Source organism: Aspergillus nomiae (assembly GCF_001204775.2).
Source record: "Aspergillus nomiae NRRL 13137 chromosome Unknown contig00011, whole genome shotgun sequence".
NCBI classification, from domain to species: Eukaryota; Fungi; Ascomycota; class Eurotiomycetes; order Eurotiales; family Aspergillaceae; genus Aspergillus; species Aspergillus nomiae.
Genome location: NW_015378066.1, coordinates 179405 through 204110, shown reverse-complemented (window position 1 = coordinate 204110; position 24706 = coordinate 179405). Strand labels below are relative to the sequence as shown.

Here is a 24706-nt window from a genome sequence, read left to right as displayed (position 1 = left end):
CTATCTTCTGGAAGCTGTTCCGAAAGCATCAACTTCATAATCGCGAGGATCCTTGTTTTGATTGATATCGTTCTTACGAGAATGGCTCTATATCTACTCGCTGAATACAAATTATAAACATAAGGGCTTCTTGTGAAAAGTTCTTCCTTGTAATGACATTTTTATTTTCTACTTTCTTTAATCTGGCAACAGTGATGGATATCTTTTAAATCTTGTCTTTTGAGACACGAGCTTCAGGTCAGGTTTGTCTAACTTTTCTCTTTGTTATAGTCTTTGCCCCTCTTTTCTATCATACTAAAGTTGTTTAGCTCCTGAAAATCCTCCAACTTTTGAAAATTATCCAACGTGAAAAATATCCAACTCTTGAAAATCATCCAGCTCTTCAGGCTTTGTCACGACACAACGTCAGTCGGAGGCAGCAGCTCGCCGATTTATTCGCAAGTGGCAGCCTGAGCTGTTAAGCCTTGAGGAAATTATAAGTAAGTCTTTATAGTACTTATTTCCAGAGAAAAAGCTAATCAGAAGATTCGGGATCTAGTGGAAAGAGACGTCACATTTAGAAGAAGAGATAAAACACGAACAAGAGATGATTGCTAAAAAGGAAGAGCGCAAGCGACTGATTCAAATGGAAATCAGCGCCCGTGCGGTAAGTGTGCTGAGACGGTTGCTTATGGTTTCTTCGGCTAATAGAATATGTGTTGAACAATAGGATCCACTTGCTGAGCCTCCTCCTACGCAAGACCAAGACAAAGGCCCGTCTCCGTTCGGTGGCAGTAGGGAGTCTGGCCATGGCAAAGAGGCAGGCAAAGACGTTGCCATTGAAGAGATCTGACCTTATAGACGGGCACACTTACTATGGAGAGTATGCTGGGGCTATATAGGTCTCCGCCGATGGCTTCTCTTTCTGATGCTTATTCCAGTCCTGTAATCAAGGCTGGGCTTTCCTTTAAGGGAGACCTGTTGAGTGATGTTATTAGTTGGCGATATGCATTACATTAGGGAATCGAGCTCACGTGTTGATGCTCTCGGAAAATCATGGACACGATATCGCAAACGTAGAGTCATCCTGGCCAGCTTTTCTATAAGACAGCATTCTATTCTCATTTCTGGCTTTAGTTAGCGGATATTATTTCCGTTTGATGGAACAATTCAAAACCTATCATACATCTACCAAGCAAAGCATACCATGTTTCATGGTTGATAAAGACTACTGAGAGCATGAGCCTTATATCATGTCATGAAGCTGGTCCACTGCCAGACACAACAATGAACTGGAAGTTCAACAAGTAAAAGCTGAACTTGTCATATAAGTCAGCATTGCTCAGCCAGGTCCTCTATCCATTGGTCCCATCCTACGCGACCTCCACTCCGTCATACTCAGCACCGAGCTCCTCCACATGCCTCTCTAAATCCCCCCAAGACGGCCCCGTATCATTGACCAACAGAATGCCCCAACGTTTCTGAATATCGATTATACACAACCGGACTCTGGTTGCATAAAAGGAACACGCGATATCACGCATACGGGAATCTTTGTTTACAGGAATCCCGGTCCTGTCGACGGGGTTATATGCCCGTAGTTCTTCGAGCAACCGCTCGAGCCTTCCCGTGCTGTATTTGAACAAGGCTTTGATTTCGCCGGGTGACTTGAGGCTGTTGGCTTTATTTTTGGTCCGCACTAGGAATGAACCTACCTTGGTTAGTGCGTATAATTCCCCTTCGATAAAGTCTGCTTTGGATTTTCTTTTTGTGGTTGTTTGGTGGCTTCGTATCAGGTGGATGATGTCTCTGATGAGGTCGGCTATGTGGTCTGTGCTTGTGTCCATCTCTGAGTATTGTGGGCTGGTTGTTGCTGTGGGCATTGTTCATAGGCGTTGCTACATGTTGTGATGATGATTATGTACATTGGAGATAGGGTATATATAGACAGTTCATGTTGTTTGTTGTTGGAGTATACCGTATACATCAATGATGAAAAGTGTAAGAGACTGTGTCGGCTAGCAGTAGTCCGTGAAAGATCCTCAGGCATCTACCGGGATTGGTATCTACAGTAATGCAGACAAGTATAGTGTCCATTCTTCTCCTAGACCGACTTCCTGAAAGAGACTCCAGTGACCTCACTTTCTCAGTCTGAACCAGAGTCAATACCATGGCACCATAATAACTATACAAACCATATACTGTGACTGATATCCAGGCTTTGAGCCATCACAAACCACCCCATAGATCCTATCTACTAGAAAGCCTCGACCATCCCAGATAGGCCTAGCGCCAGACTCCCTTATCCATAGAACCAAGTCATGCAAGCCCTAACTGTCCTAGATCGCAATCCAGAACAATACTCCCCTTAGTAGAGCCACACTATAGTTCGGACATTTGACTATACTCCCTTCACGTCAGACCAAAATGCATTATTCACTAGTACTACCCTAGCACTCTACAATTCAATCAATTAAATCGATGCAAGATGACGTAGCGCTCCCGCCTTGCCAAGATACGCTGGCGATATTAAATAAGAGGGGCAGATGGCGGGGTTCGCTGTCGATCACCATCCATCACTCATACCACCATTCTATTATACATACAATACAGTGTCCAGATCTACCTATCTCCCATAGCAATGGCTCCTTCAGAGTACTCTATCAGACTACAGAAGGGTAGGCAATCATCCCATCCTCAGAACTGCAAGTCGTAAACTGACAAACTTCAAGGTATCACAGGAGGTTTCGCACCCCCTACCCCATCCGCGATCTTGCAACTGGTCAAGAGCGCTGGGGATTCGAATATCATCATCAGCGAAGCTGTCCGACCAGATGGCCAGCCGGGATTGCAACAGCAACCCGAGAAAACCCTTGACGCGTCAGACGGAGAGGCAGAGAGTCTTGTAACTGAGCTTTATGAGATTCTGAAAGACTTGCCATTGGAGATTCCGCCGGGGTCGGAGGATATCTATCGAATGGACACTTCTATTGCCTGGGGCAGTGAGGATCTGGTATGGCATAATGGTGGGCCGCAGGGATGTGTGCGAGCCACGAGCGATGTACAGCCTTCTGAGACGGAGCGGGCCGGGTTCAGGAGGGCTGTCGATATAGTGTGGGAGTTGGTGGGTATGGCGAACCCCTAGATATGTGTTAAGGGATGTTGTCCTTTGTCGACTTTGGTTATCGCAGGTTTTTGTTTGGGTAACTGTGTGGTTGCTTGGTGGTCGATATTTCGCTTGGGCTGCTGGCAGCATAGGTCCCCGGCTTGAAGTGATTCTTGGATATTCTTTCATGCTCATGAATCTTACTTGAAATTTGAAGAATGTCCTATCTCCGAAACTCTCATAGCATGGGTTTCTGAATAAACTTGAGGACTGTCACTATCTTGGTACCACAGTGTAATCGCAGTGACTAATATCCCGGACCATACATTCTCAATATAACCAATTCTCTATACCGCATTTCAGCCACCTTTTTGACTCCTGCGTACACCAGCAGTAACAGTAGTATAACTACAACGCTATAACTAGTATTATTAAGTGAAACTCCCCAGAGCATCTAGATAACAATAAACCATAAACAGGATACACAGGCATGGCTCTGGCAAGCCAGCCTAAACGACAGTCTAATGAATGCCCTGTGGTCAAACAGCGAAATATAAGATATGATCCGTGCTTGATACTAGTAGTAGTACTAGTAGTAGTATAGCCGAGCAAGATTAAGCTTAACATTAACCTTGGGCCAACCGGGTTTATTCCGAGGAACTTGGATATAGAAAGTAAAACGGACATTCATGACATGTAGGATATCCTGCTATTAAGAAATGATGCCATTTATGCTATCATGGGGTGTTCTGCCTGGTCAAGGGGTGGTTACTTTGGGTGTTGGCTTGCACTCCGTGCATATTTATAAGCAGCTGTAATTTTATTGTGATATGACAGAATACCGGATAATCAGCTGACATCGTTTAATTATTGTGTTGGTATGTTTTATTTCAATAGAATTACAGAGTCCAAGCGTCTACGGAATATATATAAAGATCGCAATTTTGCACCAGAGAAATATTCTCAATTCTAGCTACCTTGGTATCTTCAGCACGAGCTCGTAAGCTGGATATCTTCAAATCCCACTTTTCATCCATGAAATCATTTTCCTCCACAAGAAATAATCACAACTTTTTGATCCATATTAAAACGTACTATGATGGGTCAAACCAGCTAAACCCATATGCAAGCCCAAAAATCAAGACGCCACAGATGCAATTAGAGCCCAATAAACTTCATCAAGAGCCGATAGCTCAGTCAGCATCATTGGTCTAGTGGTAGAATTCATCGTTGCCATCGATGAGGCCCGTGTTCGATTCACGGATGATGCATTCCTTTTTGTTTTCTTTTTTTCCGTCTCTGAGAGACGGTTGCTGTTCCCGACGGAATTTATAGGCGGTGACCGGCCGCATTTCGTTCCTCGTCCCAGATCGCGTACCCCCATTGCCATCCGGCGGAGTTTCCAATCGTTCGCTCAATCCACGGTTCCTGGAGGTTGTCGCTGCGGACCACTTCCCGGACGCGGTGGATAGGCCCGTAGCCGTGCCAGTGGTGCTTCCAGCCACTGTTGGGTTGCTCGATGGCCGGCATCAGCGGGAGGGCTCTGCCGATGTCTTCGCTTTCGTACTTGTCGGCTGGGTACAGGAGGGACGGAGGGTCCCGGGAGACCTCGACCAGGATCATGAAGGAAGATTTGGAGGAGACGGCATTACAGGCAATGAGGTTGCGGCGTGCCTCGTAGGACGGTTGACGGAGGACTTTGTAAAGGAAGGATGGGCCCAGGGAGACTAGATGGTTGCGGTAATCGTTGTAGTCGTTTCCGTCGCTTCCTATTCGTCTTCATTAGTCTCTGATGTCTTCGATATAATAGTAGATAGGGAAGAGGAGCTTACCATCGCCGTCAACGCTGGGGAACAGTTCCATGCCGTCGACCGTGGGTCGGAGAGATTGCCATTTGTGACTGTTTCGTGGGAACTCCTGGGCAATCTCGGAAAAGATCTCCGTGTACTGCTGTTGGAGGAAGACCCAGAGACAGCCGAATTCTTCGACCTCCCAGGGGGGCATGGTGCCAAAGATCATACCCCACATTTCATGGAGGTTGAAGTTGCGGTACCAGCTGGAGGATCTGCGCTTGAAGCGGGGTTGTGAGGGGGAGGATACGTCGGTCTGTTGGTGTTCTTCGCTCCATTCTCGGGCGCCGAAGATGTTGCAGTAGGTTTGGAGACGGCAGAGGGCACGGATGATGCGGGCTTTTTCAGTATTGGAGGGGTTAATGGGACGGTTCTGGTCCCATGTTTCTTGCGACACGCCAGGTGGGCAAGAAGCTTGGGCGCAGTAGACGTCGAGGAGGTGTTCGAGGTGGCGGTAGAAGTGGGAGAGCCGCAAGCATTCCTCCATGTCTGCGGGGGCGTTTTCGGAACCCGGTAGCTCGCCATGACGACGGCGACGGTCGAGGAGAGTGACAATCTGATCCCGGTTGGCCGGTACGTCGGCATGGAGACCTTGGGAGCGAATGGCTGCCACTGGCTCAGCCAGGTCTACGAGACCGTACTGTCGTTGGAGGATGTCATGGAGGAGTCTCTTCTTGGAGAGGGAATATGTGTTGTAGTAGATCGGGGATGCATGAACCAGAGACTTGAGGGATTGGACATCGGGGAGCTGTTGGATCACAAGGATGCGAAGCTCTGTTGGGAGGGATTCAAGCGCCATGACTGCCGGCAGCACATTGGCCAGTGATTAGATCGATCTGATAAGGAAGGCGAAGGTATGATGACACGATTTTGTCAGCTGGGAGGATTGCCGAAGTGGCTGTGGTCGGGGGGGTTATATATATGACCGGGAATTGGGATTGGGTTCATGTTGACCGTTCCCAATTGCTGACCGAAGATTCATTGGAACGACGTGATCCTCAACAATGGAAACGTGAGGCAAAATGGAAGCTTGACAACGTCAGTGGATCCGCTGTTCTGGACCAGTCACGGCGATGCGCTTCTCGGCATTTACCTAATGAAAATGCGGGGGGAAGAAAAATGCGGAGGACCTGAACTGCTTTTCTCCTCCCTGTCGATCTCCCTTTTTTTTATATTATTTATTTTTTTCAAAATTGGGGAAACTCATCTAATTGAGATTTACAGAAAATCTCTCATACAAGGGGAACATCACTGGATTGTCAGGCACCGAATTCTATTCCCTTCCTCCCGTCCCTCCTTTCTGCCATACTACCAAAATCGCCCCTCGACCTATTCAAATAATACATAAATAAATCTCAAATTTAATGCTCCAGCAGATCCATTCACGACAGCCACGCAATTCTTTGCGTGATGATATTAATAGACGATCCATGCCAATGGCCGTGACGTGATCGCAACGTGATTTCATCCTAAGAAATCTCTTCATTTCTATTACCTAAAACTATGGACGCCGGGCCGGTCTAGAATGAGCGCCATGGGTCAGCAGCCTATCCCTTTCTCTTTTCAGGCCATCACGCGGTGAGGGATAAAATCTCTCACTGGAAAGCCCTTCCCTTTAGAATGATAGCTCCTTCTTGGGGTTCCTTCGATTTATCCGACCTTCCACCGTTGTTCCACACTGGAAAGCGTCGGCTACCACAGGCGATTCGTTGTTCGTTCAAAACGCCGTCGCCGGGCCGATGACGTCAGATCCACCGCACCCTAGCCCTAACCCGGTCCGGTCATGTGAATCCGGTGAGCCTGGTTCCCCTGGTTTCTCTCCCTAGCCTGTTTGGGCATGGCGCTTCTCCTTCCGTATGGGGAACTGGCCGGGGTCACGGTACCTGAGTCACGGGGGGAATATTTTCGAACTATAGAATTTTCATCGTGACTCAAATCAATACCACTATCCACACTATCCACAGTGGATGTGGCGTGGATATGTATACTCCGGAGTACCACTACGCAGCATAACCGGTGGAAATTCATTCAATGCAAACTTTAATGGTTGAGTCACGTTGAGAATTGAATTCTCTATTTTTCGGCCAGACTATTCCCCAGGTTTGGAGACAGAAAATACTAATGGTAGCCTCTGAACCTAATATTGAACTCTGAATCTCAAATCCAGTTTCTGTATCCCCAGTATGTACTAAGAAACGTACAACCAACAGTATTCTCACAAAGGCCATGGCTGGAAGGCAAAGTATTTGTTGAAGATGGTGGCAAGGTGACTATGTTACCAGAGGCTTTTGCCCCCACTGAGTAGCTTCAGTAGGAAAAAAATCCGGCATGACAGCGTGACCGTGGACTGAGAACTAGACTCCGGGAGGTCAGCGGATCAAGCGCAATATTTTTAGAAGCTGAGAATACACTATAATTTAAGCAACTCAATCAATTGAATCGAATTTTTATCCAATTTATTTAAGCATTTTCTGGAGTCTAGGTCCTGGCGGTTTAATGAAGAATACTACAGGAATATAGTCACGTGGCAGTACAATTGAGTGACCAATCAGAATGCAGAAGCCCGGAAAAACTCCGAACTACTACTAGGTATAATAACTTGAAAACAATAAAATGATAGCTCTGCTATTAGATATAAAAAGGATGCTGCGTCACTCCAAGCTGAAAGATTGATGTATTGTCTCGCAATACTTAAGTCTATTGTTTATCCATTACCCACCGTTCATAATGTGCCTCGACACACTTTGCACGACCCTCTTGAGCTGATGAGGATGTCGACGCTACTGACAAGGGACAAAGACGGTTGTACAACATCGGCACAAGTGTGGGATTCTTGGCAGGAGCAGGTTCACAAACACTCATCCTTTGCCATGGAAAGATAATTGGATCCCTCTGTCTTTAATATCATTCATTTTGTCACTTTTGTGATCTATTTTACCCAACGTCCTGCGATTCGTAGCTATTATGGCTACCGGTGATCTAGAATACTCGTTTGACAAAGAGATTGCTTGATTCTTTGACAAGACAACAGTTACTCGCGCAGCCTGTGACGCATATGCGGCAGAGCACCTTGGGGGCGATGTAATTCCTGTCGCCGTACAAGGCGTGTGCAGCTACACTGTCTATGCTGGACCCAATGGCGAATTCATGACCCAGTTTCGCCTTAGGTTTCTTGAGCTGAACATGGAGACTGCTAATCTTGCTCGAACCATATATGGCCACTTTGCCCCCAACGTCGCTTTTAATGGGCATATTGGAGAGGATATGGAGGGTAAAGAACCAGTCTACATCTATGTCATGGACCGAATACGTGGTATTAGTTACTTGGATTTTATCCTCGCCCATAACAACCGTATACCGGAAAATTCCGGTACATTTTCTTCCTGGCGGAGGACTCTTATAACTGATATCGTGAGGTCTGCCTGGCACTTTATGTTACGCCCTCATCCAATACTAACTATATATGCTATTATGTTTTTTGCTCTGTCGTGGAATGCCCAACAAACTGTTACTCAACATTATCCACCTCGAGAGGGGTTGGATCAGATACAATGACTACGTCATCTTGGAGGAAATATTTTGGACCACCTTTCTCAAAGAGGTTGGAGAGTTGGACGATGAAACGATTAGAGTCGTCAAATTAGCAAGGGTTATGGGACTCTTGTTATCCTGTGGCTTCACAAGTCGCCTGGCGAATGAACCGGTGCCAGCACCCATCCAAGATAATGAAAATGGAGCGTACAACATGCAGGTTTTGGATGGGTTGTTAATTAATCCGGACACGAGGTTTACAGAATTGACATAACTAGACTAGTCTTTGGAGTAGAGAGAAATATGTATGGTAGTGGAACGACTGACGGGAACTGGCTATAAAAATGATGGGCATTCAATGAAGCACAGCTTAAAGAACACCGGCCACAGTCAGAACTTCTATCAGACCTCCAACATTTTCCATCTTGGGGAGAGGCTTCCCAGCATTGACAACCTTGTGGTTAGTAGTATCGTGTTCACATACTCGAGAAAGCCGTCTATATTCAAGGACCAGAAGAATCTTGAGTACTCTCAAATCCCCAATCTTGTCTGTTCCAGTAGTCTATCAAGTCTCCTTCACCCTGGACTACATGGAACATTCAGTATGCAATACTGTATGATTTGCATGTACCAACAATGTTTCTCTCTATAGTAGTTTACTATAGTTTACAAGGAATGTGGGCTGGCGGGGCAGAGTACGTAAAATGAGGTTCCATCGTCCCCACCGTGTGTAAACCCTCGAAGGGCTTGGCACTATAAAAATACCTATGCGTCCTACAGCCACCTGCCAAATATACTCCCAGGATAGATCGTTTGATGCTACATCAAACTAGCAATTTCCATGGATATTCCTGGGAGATTGACAGGAGTGGGATAATGTAATCCCGAATGACTTCCATTTCAAACCATTCCTACCCCTTTGCCAAAACACAAATGCTGACAACTGTGAGCGAATACGCTCACAAACAGCATGTACGGGACTTTCTGGAAGCAGACCTTGAATATATACCAGCGTAAACCTTCTTGTCTACAGAAGCAGACTATATGTTTCTTCTCTTCCTTGCGCTCGAGCGCGGGCGGATCGGGATCTCACCGACCCGAGTTATGCGTTGAAAGATCCAATGGAACTTGTATCTCTTTCCTGTGTACCCCCGTACATCTCGGATAATTGATCAACTAATAATTTCCAAGATGAGAACATCCCTGAAGAAGACTTATTCAGATACACCAGACACCGATGGTTGTATGGAACCCTGCTGCTTTGAAGCGAGCACTCACTCATCCGTGCTTGTAAAGATTCAACGCAAGAGAAGAGCTGTCTAAACGCTATGTCAAGTTCAATCTCCAGCGGCTTATCGATGTTGCTGTAAAAGCTAGTGAGGGGGGTAGATATTGTACGCTTTGGTTCTTGCCCTACAAAATGTTCTACTGATATCGTCGATAGGCACCCGGGTTCTTAAATGCTCAGAGGGCCTACACAATAAGGCATTTATTTTATCAATGGATAATGGGGCTGAGGTATTTGCGAAGCTCCCAAATCCAAATGCTGGGCCCTCTGGATACACCACCGCTTCTGAGGTCGCTACGCACGTGTTGGTAAGCAGACCCCCCTGTTGTTTCTATGTTTTGGATGGCATGTTGATAAATGCGGTAGCTACGTGATGTTTTCAAGATTCCCGTTCCACAGGTTCTTGCATGGTCCTTTGATGCAACAAATAGCCCTGTTGAGGCGGAATATATCGTTACAGAGAAGGCACCAGGGATCAGACTTGGCTCTGTCTGGAGCCAATGGCCACAGGAAGCGAAGCTGAAGCTCATCAGACAAATTGTTGACATAGAGGATAGGTTGACCACTATATCATTTTCTCAGCACGGCTGTATTTATTTCAAGGACGACCTTCGTTCATTGGCCGGAGACGCAGAGGACATTAATATCGAGTCTCCTACTGCTGAATCCCTCAGTCGCTTTTCCATCGGGCCATTAACGTCCGCAGAACTGTGGGAGGGTACTAAGAGGGGTATGCGATTAGACCGTGGTCCCTGTGAGTCAATGCATATCTAGTGCCTATGTAGGATTGCTAACCATCTCTGGGAAGGGCGTGACCCACAAGAGTATACACAAGCATTAGGGCGAAATGAAATTGCATGGATTAAATCACACGCCTGTCCTCGAATGAATTACTACAGGTCAGACCGAGAGCATGAGCTTCCTGATGATGGTGTTGCTCTTCTTACCAAGTATATGGACGTGGCACCTTATCTAGTTCCTTCACCCACCAATGAAGCAGCAATGTCCAAAGTGATCTGGCACCCTGATCTTCACCTGGACAATGTCTTTATCGATCCGGATACATATGAAATCACCTCCATTGTGGACTGGCAATCTGCATGTATTGCTCCTCTATTCTATCAATCGGAAGTTCCGAGGATGTTTAGACATCCGGGGCCTGTTCGAGAGGGCTGGGTTGTACCAGAACGTCCTGAAAACTTCGATACCCTAAGTGAAGACGAGCGAAGGATGATAGACGAGAATTTGGAAAGTGAGACTATACATAAATATTACGAGGCTCAGGTTTACAAACGAGCACCTTCTCACTGGGATGTACTTCACGATTCATCCATTCCAATCCTCAGGAAACCTGTCTGGCTGGTAAGTGGCGTGTGGCAAAATCGGGATCTCTTCTTCTTGCGTCAGTCACTTCTATCCCTCGCTACCCATTGGCAAGAAATTTTTGCAAACGATCAGTTAACCTGTCCGATCGAGTTCACCGAGGAGGAACTTGAGCTTTACTCTAAGGAGGAAGAAAATATTGATGGGGTTGGACGCATGCTTGCATTGTTTCGGGACCAGGGGGTCCTACCAGTCGATGGAATGGTGGACCCGGAAGACTACGAAACTGTTATTGAAAATAGACGCAGATTCAAGGACATCTTTGTTGGATTGGCCAAAGATGAAGCCGAGAGGAAGTTATATGAAAAACTCTGGCCATATCAAATGTGAGAAGTCACCTTTTGGAGAGGATAGCCCTAGTTCCCCCACGGCTGTTTATACTCTGTAGTTCTCTGCGCTCCATCCTCGAAATTTTTAATCTGCCTCAGCTTCATGGCTAAGGCCTTCTGCTGATCGGCTTTGTTGTGGAGCATCCTCTTAGTCTGTCTCAGTATCACTCTCACTCATCCCAACTGCTTCACACGTGAACCCTCCTTCGTCATCAACTTCATCATCCTTGGTCTCCTCTTGGCCCCAGTTTTTCCAATTGGGTTTGAAAGTGTAAGTCTGGATCACATGCCGGGTCTCATCTGAATCGGATGTAGTCTTTGGAATTGGGGCGCTTATTGTGTGTTTATACTCTTTGAAGGGCTACTTCGGGTTAGTTGATAGCAATGAAATGTATTTTAGGGGCATAGGCGCATACAGCCTTTCCAACCAAATTCTTCGTCCTCGAGAAAACATGTCTGACTCCCGCAAACGAGACGACATAGCCCTTGCTGTTCTGCACAACGTCAGCAACCGTGGCCCAGCCCGGATGCAGGGTACTTAGGATAACAAGTTCTACTTACCTCGACCGGGGGGTATGACCGACACCCCTCCCTCTTGAGCTGCTCAAACACTCCGATGCCGCTGCCCAGCTTACCTATCCCCGTCGCTCCCACGTCAAAGGACAAGTCTAGGTCTTGCTTCTTGCCGCTGGCCAACTTGATCGCACACTCCTTGGTAACCCATGTGGCTGCGACCACCCATAACTCCTCCTTCTGCTTGAGTGCGCGACCAAAGTCCGGATGCTCAAGAAGTTCGGTTGTATTATCTGTCACCCAATCGATCATCCGATACTTGGCGTGACCCGAAATCCCATGTTTTTGCACCTCCGACCTGGTGATGAGGCTGCTGAGCCGGTCGACGAGTTGCTCACCTTCACCTGAACTGATGCCTCAGCTGGGGCCGCAGCCATGGCGCCGGACCCTTCGGCCGTGCCTCGGTAGCTCCGTCCCTTCTCAATCTCTGAAGAGTTGTTTTCCCAAACGATCGGCTGCGGCTCGGCATATTCCAGGCCTTCCCGGCGGAATGGCTTGTACCCATCTCGTTCTGGACGGCCTTCCTCCATGAGATTGGTGACTTGATGCCACTCTCCAGTTTTATCGAAATAGCCCACTGATCCTAGAGTCATGTTGGAAAACCATTGAGGAGTAAAGAGGAAGGTGCCATAGGTCCTATCCCCCATGATTTTTCTATACTCCTCGTGATCGGACTCCATGATGTAAGATATGAAGCGGGCGGAATGAAAGAGTTGATTTTTCAGAAGTGAATGAGTATCCAAGATGCGACGGGATTATATCTCTTCTTGGGGATCACTCTGCATTAATACCCGAGAAAGTCTCGGGCCCACAACTTGCCGATGGTAGATCGTTTTCTCCTGGGCCCTTGTGTAGATCCCAAATTCATGCGGGAGTCGATCACCACCTCTATGTAGATCGAGCTGACTCAAGATCTACTGCGCGATTTACCACAGTGGGTACCCCTACTCAAGTACCGACTGTTTTCGAATCTCTGTGACGGGATAAGCTCTCACTCAACAATTCGTGGAGAACGTGGGTCTCTTTTCAGCTCGTCATGACTTTCTCCACCTTCGTTATGTCAGAGTGAAATCAGCAATCAATGGTGGATATGCTACGAGAATATTGTCGCCCATTTGAGCTTTTACTGGCTGAACTCGCGCGCGACGTGGGTGGTCGGTGCTCTCTCTAAACGCATCTGGAAAGCACCTAGCAGCCTCAAAACCCCGTTCACGAATATAAACAGCCTGCCAGAAGGTATGTGGTGGGGTACAGAATGCATGTCGCCGCTGTCACCTTTAGCCTAGGGCTTCCGCAAGCGGACGAAGGGCCTGAGTGTCCCTTGGCACCGCTACCTGGCATAGCCCTATCGCACGTCTTCAGATGCTGTGTAATCCGTGGGTGTAATCCACCTTCATTAAACCGCTGCCTAAATAGTGTAAACAGTTGGATGTTTCAAAGATGCTGACAGGGTCAAGGAACATAGTCCAGTTGGTTTACGAATATAACACCTCTGTAGTAGATCCTTGCTGCTTCGTAATCTTGTGAATCAGGAGGGACGGACTGTGATACAGATGCAACGAGCTATATAATCCAACTAGTAAAAAGGCGGAAACTAGACAGGAAATCTGGAAAGCAGTCACACTTGTGAAACATCATAGGTATGCTCGTGATACCTAACCACTGGCTTTTCACTAAGCTTTATTCCGATGGGCGATCACCCGCCGCAATTGCCGGACAGATGTCCCAATAAGTGGGTCTACTTCAGGTCTGATAGTATACCCCGGAATGTGCCATTGGCATTGTCTTTTCCGGGGTAGCTCACAGAGCCTGGTTGTCGGCTGTGGAGTACGTAGTGGTAGTCTAGTCTCCAGCTTAACGCGGCTTTCCATATATGCGTAGAGTGCACTCTTCATGGAGGCGCAGTGATCAAGATCCTATCAGCGTGTTGGAGGCCGTGGACGGCTGTATTGCGAGTTACGAGCTGTTCATCTCGACATAACCTGCGCAATAGCCTCTTCCTTACACTATTGTTTCCTTCGCTGGGAAATAAAGCTATCATAGCAGAAAATTAATACCATTCTCGCCGCCGACAGATCAGCGAACTACAGGCGTCAAACGAAGCTTCAGTGGCTTCATATCCCAAGCAAGATAAGCCGGGATATCCTTATCCCAATCCGTCGAGGCCGGGTCCAACTCCCAGTCAAACTCCCATATAAGACGCGACAGCAAAAGGCGCAGCTCCAACTTCGCCAGGTTCTGACCAATACAATTCCGCAGCCCGACGCTGAATGCCTGCATGGCAGCGCGATCATCATCTTCGTACTCAGGATCACCCAACCACCGCTCGGGGACGTATTTCTGGGGGTCCTTGAAGTTGATGCTCGAGTTGTTCGTAGCAAAACGGCACATACCAACGTGCGTGCCCCCCGGAATCCAATGTCCTGCGACATATGCCCCCTCGTTTGGGACACGGCGGGAAAATACAGCGGGAGCGGGAGGGAATATCCGCATAGCTTCGGTGAAGCACGCAGGGAGGAACTTGAGCAGATTGACGTTGATCGCGGTGATTTGGTCTGCGCTGGAGAAGGTACTTCGAACCTTTTTGGTGACCTGCGTCTTCACTTCAGGGTTTTGCGTCAGATAGTATGTAGTGGCGCTGAGGGCAGTGGTGGTGGTTTCATTGCCGGCTAAAATGAGTATGGAGCTGTTGCCGTCGATGTCATACCTTTCGAGGTCGTGTTTCGGGTCTATTAGATTCGAGACTAGGTCGGTGTAGCTGACTGTCCGTTCTATTCGACGCTGAACGTTTTCAGTCGTCAGCTTCTGATGGGCTATGGATGCTTCCTGATAGGACTTTGGGATCAGTCGCGAGAAGAGCTTCAATAGTACTGGATAGTATCCTAATGCTTGAGTCCAGATTCTGAACCTTATAGATGGGGATAACATGGTTAACCACGGATGCAGCCGCGCGTTCTCCAGACATTTAGAAGATTCGCCAAAAGTAAGCTGTACAATTAGGTCAAATGTGAAGAACTATACAGGATAAGCGGTCAGTGATCCTCGAGGTGAGCAGACAGAAAGATAGCCCACTTTGAACCACGATGTCATCTCCGGTGTACCACCGTTTGCTACCTCAGCATGAAGCTGTGTCATTAACACATCGATCTTCTGCTGTACGATATGCTCCTGCTCTCGCAGGGCAGCCCCTGAAAACCCCTTTGAAAGTAGACGTCGATACCGGCGATGCAGGTCGTGGCCCGCTTCGGCAATCGTTTGAGGTCCTCGAAAATTTCGGTATAATGGTGTGTCTTTGCTCATCTCAGGCTCACCCTGCTGAGAGCCGTAGATGTCGCTCCATGCTTGGCTCGAGGTGAAAAGAACTTCGTTGGGGGCGACCCGCACTACTGCTCCGTACTTTTCATGTGCTTGATGGAGGTAATAGACTAGCCGGCCGGAAACGAGGTGGTGGCAATACAACACACGGGTTATCGCTGTCAGCTTCGGTCCAGGGTACTTTGCAAGTGGGTGGAGGGTGAGGCTGGTAGATTGCGTAGAGTGTGTAGTACTGATCAAGAGAAGTCAGTAGATGCCGCGTGAACGGGATGTAGCCATTAGAGTTGCCACAGTCAAGTAAAATTAGCGTGATAGAGAAGACGGACCACCACTGGTAGGGATAAGGCGGCAGCCAAGATATGGAGTCCGCAGATTTGTTGAGCGGTATCACTGATCGCCTGTGGCAGCTGGAGGAATCCTGCGTTCAAGGTCATCTTCTGTGGGTTCAAGAATAGAGACCATCGAGAAATGTATAATTTGAGTGAATATCATATACTTGAGCGGCATCTGGTCCGACTGCGAGTATTTATGCATCTGCCACGGGCAACCCAAAGCCAACTCGACATGCAAGCAATGACGATTCTGTCGTAACATGCACCCTGCGGTATAACGAAACACAAGGGTGCGCGCATCGGCTGACGCAGTAATAGCGGTCAATAGGACAATACGACCCATGAGATTCGTTTGGCTTAGCCATCCTACAGTTCAGATAGTTAGAATGACTAGGACGGTGTATCAAGGCAGAAGCTTGTCGACGACTTGTATACGTTCAATTTAAGTTACAACGGTTCTCCAAGCCCATACTATTTCGGGGATGATAGTCTTGCACACCAGCCGGGTGTCATGGAAGGTTCCAGGGAGCCCTAATGTGGGTTTGCAGCTATACATTGACATTGCTCTGTTAGTACCAAGGCAGGTTAATATGACACATTTAGACAATTTAGTGTATAGTATGAGGTTACGACTGCCAACAGTATCTCAAACTTTTTAGCTTGGAGGTCAGTCTAGCTAAAGGTTTAGCCCCTTGTCTATATTTAGCAAAAGTAAGAAACTGAGCCTAAGCTAGTAGAGTAATAGGAGGTTGCAGTCAATATTGCCCTGTATATTGATAAATCGGTCCAGATCGACCATAGCTAGTATCATTGTAAATAGCTGCCCGATACTATACACAATTTGACTACTTTTTGCCTATACCACACGAGCCATGCCGGCTATTCTCCGGAGGATGCGCTCTGAAACCGCTACTGCTAGAGTGCAAGGATTAAATCCGCATGTGCTTTCGAGCTAAAGCCGAAGGGTGGTGGAGCCGAACACAATTTGTGCTCAGATTAATTTATATGGCCTGCGCAGCTCCAGACCGGCCTTGAGGGCCCACCTGGTGCGTCCAAGCAGAATCTAGCGGGGCGCCCTAAGAGAACGGTGTATGGGCGATGATACCGTGCCACATCCCACCATTGAAGGAGATTTGCCTGCGCAGGGATTATTTGATTGATTTCACGGAAGTTAAACTAGTTATTATTTTCTAGTTAGTTACTAATTCCTGTGGCATTCAGAAATCCCGAGCTAGAAAGGCACATTTTCCATCTACAAAACCAGGGGTCCCTCGCAACGTGTTGGCGCAACTTCTTACGCCCAGTCCTATACAACACTCTAAATTTCACATGACGATGGAGAAGCCAGATATCGAGCCCCGCGTCGCCGAATCCTTGAGTAACGACTTCGATCCAGCCTTGGAGAAGAAGTTGCTACGGAAGTTGGACTGGCGCATCATCCCTGCACTATGGTTCCTGTTCCTCGTATCATTCATGGACCGATCGAACATCGGGTAAGTTGTCTGCTCCTGCTCGACACAATCTGGTACTCGGAAACTAAATGTGGATATTTCACTCTAGAAATGCCAAAATCGCTGGAATGGTCAAAGAGCTGCATATGGTCGGAAATGATTACAATGTCGCCGTTACAATGTTCACTGTCGCATATGTGATTTTCGGAGTGCCCGCCAATCTCCTGGTCAAGAAATTCGGCCCCAGAATGCTGGTCATTTACATGTTCACCTGGGGTGAGACCACACTGCCTTGCGTCAATCGGTAGTGTGCTAATGAAGGATCGCACGATAGGGCTGTTTGTGATGGGTCAGGGCTTGACAAAGACTGCGACGGGGCTGATCGCGTGTCGGTTTTTCATGGGAATGTGTGAAGCAGGGTTTGTTCCTGGTTCGTGGGAAGTCCAAAAAACTTCGTCGGAGGAACGGCTACTGATAAATGCGTCATCTTCAGGCTGCGCATATTTGATTGGGAGTTACTATAAGCGAGATGAGTTTCTGCGTCGCTATGCAATTTTCTTTAGTGCTAATATGGCAGCCGGCGCGATCAATGGGGTTAGTTCTAGTTGATGATACTCGCTTATATCACTGTTGACTCTAGATACAGCTATTCTCGAGTCTCTTAACGGGATTGAACCTCAGCGGATACGCAGGGTGGCGATGGTAGGTTTTCTTCCTCGTTGAATGTTCCTTCCATCTGACCATCTAGGCTTTTCTTGATCGAAGCCATCATCACCATGGGTATTAGCATCGTTTGCTATTGGATTGTCGTACCGTTTCCGGAAGACGCGGATTTCTTGACGCCCGAGGAGAAGGCGTTACTGCTAGCTCGCCTGGAGGCCGATGGTGGTGGTGTCCGCAATGACCCCATTTCCTTGAAACGGGTATTCAGTATGGCGGCCGACTGGAAGATCTGGATCTGGTAAGCCTTCCTCTCTTACTGTGACTCAATTATCGACCAACTAATCGTACAACAGCGTCCTGGCCTATATCGGTGCCGAAGAAAGCGCTAGTTCTCTGGTGGCATTCCAGCCCACCATCCTCAAGGACCTTGGCTGGACTGCTCGTTCCGCACAAGCGCATGGCATTCCTATCTATGCAGTTGCATTCGTTTTGACTCTTTCTAGTGCCTGGTTGAGTGATTACCTCCGACACCGCTTCCTATTCACTCTCTTCGGCTCGGTTCTGATCATTATCGGATGGAGTGTTCAGCTGGCACACTACCTGCCAGCGGCTGTCCGCTACATGGGCATGTTCTTTGTGGCTTCCGGTGCCTTTATCATGATGTCAATCACGGTGGTATGGTTGTGCATTAACCTCGGCAAGGGGGTCAAGCGCAGTGTGGGTATGGGCTTGCTTCCAGCATTTGGCAATTGCGGTGCCTTTGTGTCCGGGAACGTGTTCATCACCAGCCAGTCCCCCAAATACCCAGTGGGATTCGGCGTTGGGTTAGCTTTTGCAGTCATGGCCGGCGTGGCAAGCACGGTGTACTATTTCGGCTTGCGCGCGGAGAACCGCCGGCGCGACAGCCAGCCCGAGCACGAGTGGACCCCGGAAAGTGCTCAGGATCTCGGAGATGCGCACCCAGATTTTCGGTTTCACCTGTAAGAGATGCTGGATCGTATGAGGGCGCATTGTACCGATACTGGCCCGCGCTAAGTGGGCTGCTTTCATTTAATTTAATCTGCAATACGGGATATTCTACAATGATTACTTGTCTTTACTCCGTACAGCCTAGTCAGTGTTTCGTCGGAGTTGTAGTGTAGCGCGATTTGTTGGTTGGTCTCATATTACGTAGCCCTAAGTGTAGATCCACCCAGACCGAGGTTTTTCATATGCTTAGATTGAACAAGATTTGGCCAGCCGCCAGGAATCGCAACTGACAGTCCTAATTCGTCAACTTGGGAGACGTTTCGCTATCTATTGGTCCGGGGAATCGACCAAAAGCCCACTCTAGGTGGATCTTTTCCACCAGGAACGGACCGGAATAAAACTAAAGAGTCGAGACCCACGCCTGTACTTTTACGCAATGCGACCATCCTATAACATAGCCAGTCCGATTGATGATGGCACCATGAACCATGTCCATAGACTCCATACCCCTGCTCAACTAACGAGTTTTATTTCTAGTGTTTCCTGTGGGCTAGTAAGTTATGGCCAGTGTGCCGATAACCATTTGCGTATCTGCCAGTGGAAGTTAGTTTCATCAATTACCGTGTACCAATTCTACCCGAAGGCGATGTGTGCAGGGATGGAACATACCAGTAATCGACCTATCTAGAGGGAATACCAGGGTCTCGGCTTAGCGGATCCTGCAGCAGGGTTTGCTTCCGGAAAGAGCCCATCGAGTGCACAGGATGTGGCCAGGTCTGGTAGTTTAAGGAGCAGGATTCCTTCCACGAGGGCCGGATCATGATCGTTTCTGAGACTTTTCCCGTCTGGCAGGCTGGCGATTACGTTCCTTAAGTCCCCTTTCACACTCGTTTCTTCCCTTTCTTTTAAACTCATGATTTGTGTTTGTTCTTCCGTCCATTCTTTGCGCAGGGTACTGTGACAGTTGTCCGAGGGAAGCTATGGTGTTGGATCCCTCCGATGTCCCAAATAAAGGACCCCGGTTTGTCAAGGTGACCGCAATCTTGACGGCGATTGCTTTCATATTAGTAGCCTACCGAATAATATGGAAGGTGTACATGAAAAGCAAAATCGCCGCCGATGATATGATCATCTCTTTCTCCATGGTATGTCTTCCGTTGGTCAGTGTTGCTCAATTATACCAACAAAGGCAATAGGTTATACAGATTGTAAATACAGTCATGGGCGACTTGGGTATACTTTCTCTCCAATCAATAATATATCATAACTTCTAAACATGGCCCCCATTTTAGCATGCCACTACGCCTTCGGTCGCCACCGCGCCGATGTAGTTCGAACAGGGGGCAACCGAGTGCTCGCATTGAAGGTGTGATTCATCAAGAAGATAATACACAGTGGTCCCGACTAACCGCATGACTGGGTAGTTCTTCTGGCTTTTTCAGATCTTCTACAAACTTGTTCTATGCCTCAACAAGCTATCCTTCCTCGCTTTCTACCTCCGCCTCTTCCCAACCCCTAAATTCCGCCTTGTCTGCTGGATCACTATCACCCTCGTCCTATCCAGTACCTTCGGATTCGTCATCGCCACCATTTTCCAATGCATCCCCGTTCACGCGAGCTGGCACAAGGACATCCCCAAAACATGCGTGAAAAACGCCGAATTCCGCTGGTCCTGGGCGGGCTACAATACGGCTATGGACATCTGGGTGTGTCTAATGCCTCTCCCGGTTCTGGCGCAGCTACACCTCGACCGTTTCCGTAAAATCGGGGTAATGCTCGTGTTCTGCATGGGCCTTTTCGTCTGCATAACGAGCATTATTCGCATGTGGGCTATGACCGAGAGTACAAAGACGCACGATCCAACATGGGGATCGTTCGATGCGCTGATGTGGAGTGCTATCGAGGCTAGCACGGGTATTATATGCGCATGTCTGCCATTCTTGAAGCACCCGATTCAGAGGATCATTCCTAGTTGGCTTGTTTCGTTGTCGAATGGCTCGAGGAAGACTCGCCCGAGTTATCGGATGAGTCGCCTCGGCTCTCAATCAGGGATGCGGACGGGTGGGCAGAGGGATGAGGATTTCTATGGGGAGGCTGATGCTGAGAGTATGGGTAGTCAGGGGCCGATTGCGAAGGGTCAGATTCTTATGAAGACGGATATTGTCATGCGTAGTGAGCGGGCTTATTCGTGATATGATCTCTATGTTCTTAGAAAAGATCCAAATCAGAAATGTACATTTGCGAAGTACGTTCATGGTGAAATTAGGGTAGAGGTCCTGTGTATCATATGATGCCTTGATGGCCATAATGCCACGGCATATTACTCCCCTTCTACGGCTTCGCAAGGCTTCTTTTTTTCTTATTTTCTCTCGCTGCGTGTATCAGCCGGCTGCTGTGGAGCTTGACCCACTCAGTGCGCGCCCTAAATTAGCTTAATTCCACTGACAGGGATCTTGGCCGAGTACGAGGACACAGAATGAAACATTAATTAAATGGTCATGGCGTGATAGTCCTAGTCAGGTAGTGCTCCGGTGGACTTCCGAAGATTGATTGCGTTCTTCCCGTCTGTCCATTAATCCCTGTTACCGCAACAGCACATACTCCGACAGTCCCAGTACTCCCAGTTACTCGCATAAAGCGACAGTGCTAAGGGATCGTCACGAATATCCTCACCTCAGCTCAGTCCACTTCAAGTATAGCTGCAAAATGGCGGAGGAGAATACTGCAGGAAGTACTATCGTGGCGGATGCCTTTCTGGAGGCTTTGGCAGAGGTACTGCCTATCCCATGTCTTCTCTGGTGAACAGAATCTAAATCATGACAGGCTGGTGTCGACTACCTCTTCACTGTACTTGGCTCCGATCACCCTAGTATCATTGAAGCCTATATCCGCCGCCAAAATGACCCCACCCGCCAGTATCCCAAAATGATCCTATTCCAGCACGAGGTCAGTCCCTGTTTCCTCCACCAGGATCAGCACATGGAACCCCACTGACCGACAACCAGTTCGTGGCCATGTCAGCTGCCGATGGCTACACTAGGATCAGTCACAAACCGGCATGTGTGATTGCCCACGTGGACGTGGGGACTGCTGCCCTGGGCCAGGGCCTGCACAATGCATCTAGCGGTCGTGCCCCTGTCGTAATCTTCGCCGGTGTTGCCCCATCCACGCTGTTGGGTGAGGCTCCGGGTTCTCGTTCAGAGCATGTCCAGTGGTACCAAGATATTCGCGACCAGGCGGCCATCGTGGCGCCCTATAGTCGTTTTAGCGCGGAGATCAAGTCCCCGCATAATGTGGGCAGTGTGGTACATCGCGCTGTCCTGATGGCTACGACTGGGTCCCCAGGTCCGGTGTATCTCACTGCAACTCGGGAAATCCTAGCTACCCCTATCCCCTCTGTGGAGCCCCGGCCAAAGCCCATCCCATCCTGTCATTTGGGGTCCCTGTCTCCGGAGGCCGTGGAGATGATCGGTAACGCACTGCTGGACGCAAAAGCCCCTCTCGTGATCACAGGGTATCTGGGCCGAAGCCACCGCGCAGTTCAGCAGTTAATAACCCTAGCGGACACGGTTCAAGGGATCCGAGTCTTTGACTCCGAGCTGCGCGAGGTCTGCTTCCCAGCAACTCACCCCGCCTGCGTAACCCGTAGCACAGGCGCCGCACCAGCCATCCAATCCGCCGACCTAATCCTCGTCCTAGATGCCGATGTACCCTGGATCCCACGGCGAGTGCACCCCTCCCCAGACGCAGAAATCTACCACATCGACCTCGACCCGCGCAAAGAGCGCATGAACATGTTCGACATCGGCGCCTCCGCAGCCTTCCACGCCGACACAGCATCAGCCCTAACTCAGCTAAACACCTACATAGCCAGCTCCCCCCGCCTCCCAGCCCTCCAGAAGTCCTGGTCCCCGCGAGCTGGAGATCTCCTCGCTGCTCATGAAGAAGGGAAAGCCCGCATCGACGCCCGCGCCGCAACACCCCTCTCCACCCCCAGCGAACCCTGCACCGTCGACTACCTGTGTAGTCGCATCCGCGCCTCCGTCCCCCAGGACACAATCTACATCACAGACTCGGTGACTAACCAAGTCCCCATGACCGAACAGCTTCGACTCACCCGTCCCGGATCTCATCTAACCAAAGGAGGCAGCGGACTGGGCTGGTCCGGCGGCGCTGCCATCGGCGTTTCGCTCGCGACATCCCGATACGATATCTCCGATCGTCCTAACCTGCGCCTTAACGAAACCACCACACCACCTTTCATCTGTAACATCGTGGGCGACGGAAGCTTTGTTTTCTCCGTACCGACGGCAGTATACTGGGCCGCGCATCGGTATCATACTCCGTTCTTGACAGTGATCTTGAATAACGGGGGGTGGAATGCGACCAGGCAGTGTTTAGCCGATGTGCATCCTAGTGGTGTGGCGGCGGGATTGTCGAACCAGGACCTCGGGATCTCGCTGGTGGAAGATGGGCCGGACTATGGAGAGGTGGCTAGGGCAGCTGCTAATGGGAATTTGTGGACGAAGAGGGTGCGCAGTGTCGGGGAGTTGGATGAGGTGCTGAGGGAGGGGATCAGGGTTGTGGTTGAAGAGCGAAAGTCGGTTGTTTTGGACGTTATAATTAGGTAGTAGGGTTGGTCTGGTTTGTTTCCTGTATATACATTGACTCAGTTCATTGAGCATATTTTCGCACCATGCAGATCAAGTTCACCCAGTCACCGTCGCTCCCTCCCCGACCTGTAAACCTACTAGCGTCGAAGTGTATAATACTCTTGTCCTCTTGAGAAGATATCTCTTCAAACCCCTTTCTCTTGTATACCGGGTGTCCCTTCTTCGAGGCCTCAAGGTAGCACTCAATTCCAAGTCTGTCGGCAACATCACAACCCCACTGTGTCAAAAGAGAAGCTGCTCCACGACGCTCATAACGAGGATCAGTAGCCAGCAATGCCAGCACTACGTTGGCAATCAACATCAAGCCGTTTTAGAAGCAGCAGCGCACAGAACTTACAACAATGATCTCTCCCCTCCTCTCCAAAAAACTCTCTCCGTCTTTCCAGTAATTTGCCCTTACAAAATCGAAAGCCTTCCTCGTTTGCTCCAATCGGAATCTCCATACCCTCATCCGTTCTCACAGAAGCGCGCCATTTCGTCAGTCCCTCGTCCCCATGGTAAACATGCCACTTGGCAAACGCAACCATCTCCCCCGAGTCGTCGTCAACAGCTTTCAAAAAATAACAGGTGGGATCTTTATCCCAGTTCTCCGAGACTCGAGATATCTTGTTTGCCCTGCAAGGCGACGCAGATACCTCTTCCGGTGTCCCGTCTATGTTGGGCACATCGCCTGTACTGCGGAAGAAGGCACTGGCTCCCATGGCCATCTGTTGGATGTCGACCATGCGTGGGATGTCGGCTTGGGTAATGGATTCAACGTGTAGTGGCATCGTGCTCCTCGATCTCTTTTATCACTGGGATATGTGTCTGTCTTACGAGGTATGGAGTGTGATATTGCTGTACGGAGGAATAGAGATATGTACTTTCTATTTCTTCTAAATAGTCTTACCTTGGTTGGTATGGTCCATTAAATACTAGTAATAGTAGGTATCCCTCGTATCTGCACGTCGGTGATGCGGGCCAATGGTGTCGTGGTTGAGATAACTCACGGCCGACTCGTCGATTGACAGCCTTATCTTGGATAATTCTGATATTTCGGTGGAATTAAACTTAAAGGCATACCGTTGAGCATTTACAGAGGTCGAATTGAGCGATTGCTGGTCGACGGTGTTGGTTTGAGACTTGGAGATTAACTTGTCTAGGGCTCGCCACGACATATATATTTACGATGCAAAGCGAACAGCAAAGTAAAGCAGCTAGCGTAACCCTTATTTCCTCGAGTAGATACGATATTCTTCCTGTTTGACAGGGTGACGATAGCTAA

At 48.7% G+C, this 24706-nt stretch overlaps 9 protein-coding genes across 9 annotated transcripts; 5 read left to right on the top strand and 4 right to left on the bottom strand.

Moving 5' to 3' along the window:
• Positions 1 to 2620: 2620 nt before the first annotated feature.
• On the top strand, positions 2621 to 3124 carry ANOM_001347 (uncharacterized protein; the record flags this gene model as incomplete). Its single annotated transcript, XM_015546604.1, has 2 exons — positions 2621 to 2657; positions 2712 to 3124. 2 exons carry the CDS (start codon positions 2621 to 2623, stop codon positions 3122 to 3124), a joined length of 450 nt encoding a protein of 149 aa, XP_015411544.1.
• A 1290-nt stretch (positions 3125 to 4414) lies between these two features.
• ANOM_001346 (uncharacterized protein) lies at positions 4415 to 5734 on the bottom strand (the record flags this gene model as incomplete). The annotated part of the gene is made up of 2 exons (XM_015546603.1): positions 4415 to 4854; positions 4918 to 5734. The coding sequence occupies 2 exons, from the start codon at positions 5732 to 5734 to the stop codon at positions 4415 to 4417; spliced, it is 1257 nt and encodes a 418-aa protein (XP_015411545.1).
• Positions 5735 to 9966: 4232 nt separating this feature from the next.
• On the top strand, positions 9967 to 11467 carry ANOM_001345 (uncharacterized protein; the record flags this gene model as incomplete). The annotated part of the gene is made up of 3 exons (XM_015546602.1): positions 9967 to 10062; positions 10121 to 10508; positions 10563 to 11467. 3 exons carry the CDS (start codon positions 9967 to 9969, stop codon positions 11465 to 11467), a joined length of 1389 nt encoding a protein of 462 aa, XP_015411546.1.
• Positions 11468 to 11614: 147 nt separating this feature from the next.
• Positions 11615 to 12719, bottom strand: ANOM_001344 (uncharacterized protein; the record flags this gene model as incomplete). Its single annotated transcript, XM_015546601.1, has 4 exons — positions 11615 to 11827; positions 11883 to 11960; positions 12028 to 12330; positions 12378 to 12719. The coding sequence occupies 4 exons, from the start codon at positions 12717 to 12719 to the stop codon at positions 11615 to 11617; spliced, it is 936 nt and encodes a 311-aa protein (XP_015411547.1).
• Positions 12720 to 14115: 1396 nt separating this feature from the next.
• ANOM_001343 (cytochrome P450) lies at positions 14116 to 15788 on the bottom strand (the record flags this gene model as incomplete). Its single annotated transcript, XM_015546600.1, has 3 exons — positions 14116 to 15054; positions 15112 to 15534; positions 15681 to 15788. 3 exons carry the CDS (start codon positions 15786 to 15788, stop codon positions 14116 to 14118), a joined length of 1470 nt encoding a protein of 489 aa, XP_015411548.1.
• Positions 15789 to 17015: 1227 nt separating this feature from the next.
• On the top strand, positions 17016 to 18784 carry ANOM_001342 (vitamin H transporter; the record flags this gene model as incomplete). Its single annotated transcript, XM_015546599.1, has 7 exons — positions 17016 to 17179; positions 17247 to 17413; positions 17472 to 17567; positions 17631 to 17731; positions 17784 to 17839; positions 17886 to 18098; positions 18154 to 18784. The coding sequence occupies 7 exons, from the start codon at positions 17016 to 17018 to the stop codon at positions 18782 to 18784; spliced, it is 1428 nt and encodes a 475-aa protein (XP_015411549.1).
• A 1261-nt stretch (positions 18785 to 20045) lies between these two features.
• Positions 20046 to 20961, top strand: ANOM_001341 (uncharacterized protein; the record flags this gene model as incomplete). Its single annotated transcript, XM_015546598.1, has 2 exons — positions 20046 to 20135; positions 20194 to 20961. The coding sequence occupies 2 exons, from the start codon at positions 20046 to 20048 to the stop codon at positions 20959 to 20961; spliced, it is 858 nt and encodes a 285-aa protein (XP_015411550.1).
• A 514-nt stretch (positions 20962 to 21475) lies between these two features.
• On the top strand, positions 21476 to 23400 carry ANOM_001340 (acetolactate synthase; the record flags this gene model as incomplete). The annotated part of the gene is made up of 3 exons (XM_015546597.1): positions 21476 to 21541; positions 21593 to 21715; positions 21775 to 23400. 3 exons carry the CDS (start codon positions 21476 to 21478, stop codon positions 23398 to 23400), a joined length of 1815 nt encoding a protein of 604 aa, XP_015411551.1.
• A 43-nt stretch (positions 23401 to 23443) lies between these two features.
• Positions 23444 to 24212, bottom strand: ANOM_001339 (acetyltransferase, GNAT family; the record flags this gene model as incomplete). The annotated part of the gene is made up of 2 exons (XM_015546596.1): positions 23444 to 23724; positions 23780 to 24212. The coding sequence occupies 2 exons, from the start codon at positions 24210 to 24212 to the stop codon at positions 23444 to 23446; spliced, it is 714 nt and encodes a 237-aa protein (XP_015411583.1).
• Between the last annotated feature and the right edge of the window lie 494 nt (positions 24213 to 24706).